Source organism: Eimeria mitis, genomic scaffold, assembly GCF_000499745.2.
Source record: "Eimeria mitis Houghton genomic scaffold, Emh_scaff8109, whole genome shotgun sequence".
Taxonomy (NCBI): domain Eukaryota; phylum Apicomplexa; class Conoidasida; order Eucoccidiorida; family Eimeriidae; genus Eimeria; species Eimeria mitis.
Genome location: NW_013575959.1, coordinates 819 through 1,998, shown reverse-complemented (window position 1 = coordinate 1,998; position 1,180 = coordinate 819). Strand labels below are relative to the sequence as shown.

The following is a 1,180-nucleotide window of genomic DNA, read 5'->3' as shown; positions in this document are numbered from 1 at the left end:
CAGCAGCAACAGCAGCAGCAACAGCAGCAGCAACAGCAGCAGCAACAGCAGCAGCAACAGCAGCAGCAACGTCAAACAGGAGAACGCGGAGAATGCTGATGCCTTTGTTAGCTGGAATTCTGTTGCTGCTGCTTCGTACCCATATCGTCCTGCTGTTGCTGCTGCTGCTGCTGCTGCTGCTCCTGCTGCTGCTGCTGCTGCTGCTGCTGCTGGCGTTTCTGCTGCTGTTTCTGGCTGTGTGGTGCGGACAGGCCGACCTCTAGCTCTGCAACGAAGGAGGCTACTGCAGCAGCAGCTGCAGCAGCAGCAGCAGCAGAGGAGGAAGCAGCTGCAGCAGCAGCAGCAGCAGCAGCAGCAGCAGGCTCCACCGTTTGAGTGGCCAGAGCAGCAGCAAGACAAAGAAATAACAATCCTAAATATTGAGTATAATTTGCTGCGGTGCTGGGGTGTACAGGCAGCTGAAGTTTTTGCTGCTGAGATGCCGCTGCCGGCTCATCTGCTGCTGGGTAGCGACGACGAGTTCACATGCATGCATGCACACTCTCCTGCCGCTGCTGCTGCTGCTGCTGCTGCTGCTGCTGCTGCTGCTGCTGCTGCTGAGGAAGAGGAGGAGATGCTGTGGTGGGAGAACAGCAACCCCTACTTTGCTGCGCTGCTGAGCTTCTTGATGGAGCCGCTGCCTCACTCTTCTCTTCTTTTTTGCTGCTACGAAGACACCCCGGAAAATAATAATTTATATAACAAAGACAAAGACAAAGACAAAGAAACTGCAGCCACAAGCAGCAGCAGCAGCTGCAGCAGCAGCAGCAGCAGCAGCAGCAGCAGTGATGCACAAGAACTAGCTGATACAAGGGCCTCGTCAGCACCAGACAGTGTGCTGCTGCCGCTTCAGGCAGAGCCAACATACGAAGAGATGCAGCAGCAGCAGCAGCTGCTGCTGCTGCAACAGCAACTGCAGCAGCAGCAAGAGCAGCAGCCGCAGCAGCTGCAGCTGCTGCAGAAGCAGCTGGAGAAGCAGCAGCAAAAGCAGCAGAAACAACTCCTAAAGCAGCAGCAACTGCAAATGCAGCAGCAACTGCAAAAGCAGCAGCGGCTGCAGAGGCAGCAGCTACTGCAGCAGCAACGGCAGCTGCAGCAGCAGCAACAGCTATTGCAGCAGCAGCTATTGCAGCAACAGCTA

General features: G+C 56.0%; 1 protein-coding gene across 1 annotated transcript in view; it reads left to right on the top strand.

The window, feature by feature from the left end:
• Positions 1-478: 478 nt before the first annotated feature.
• Positions 479-1,180, top strand: part of EMH_0093780 (uncharacterized protein) — a gene marked incomplete at both ends in the record, with an annotated part of 1,436 nt that continues 734 nt past the window's right edge. The window contains 2 exons of the mRNA XM_013502020.1: positions 479-618; positions 897-1,180. Coding sequence (XP_013357474.1) covers positions 479-618; positions 897-1,180 — 424 coding nt within the window. The remainder of the gene's footprint in view (positions 619-896) is intronic.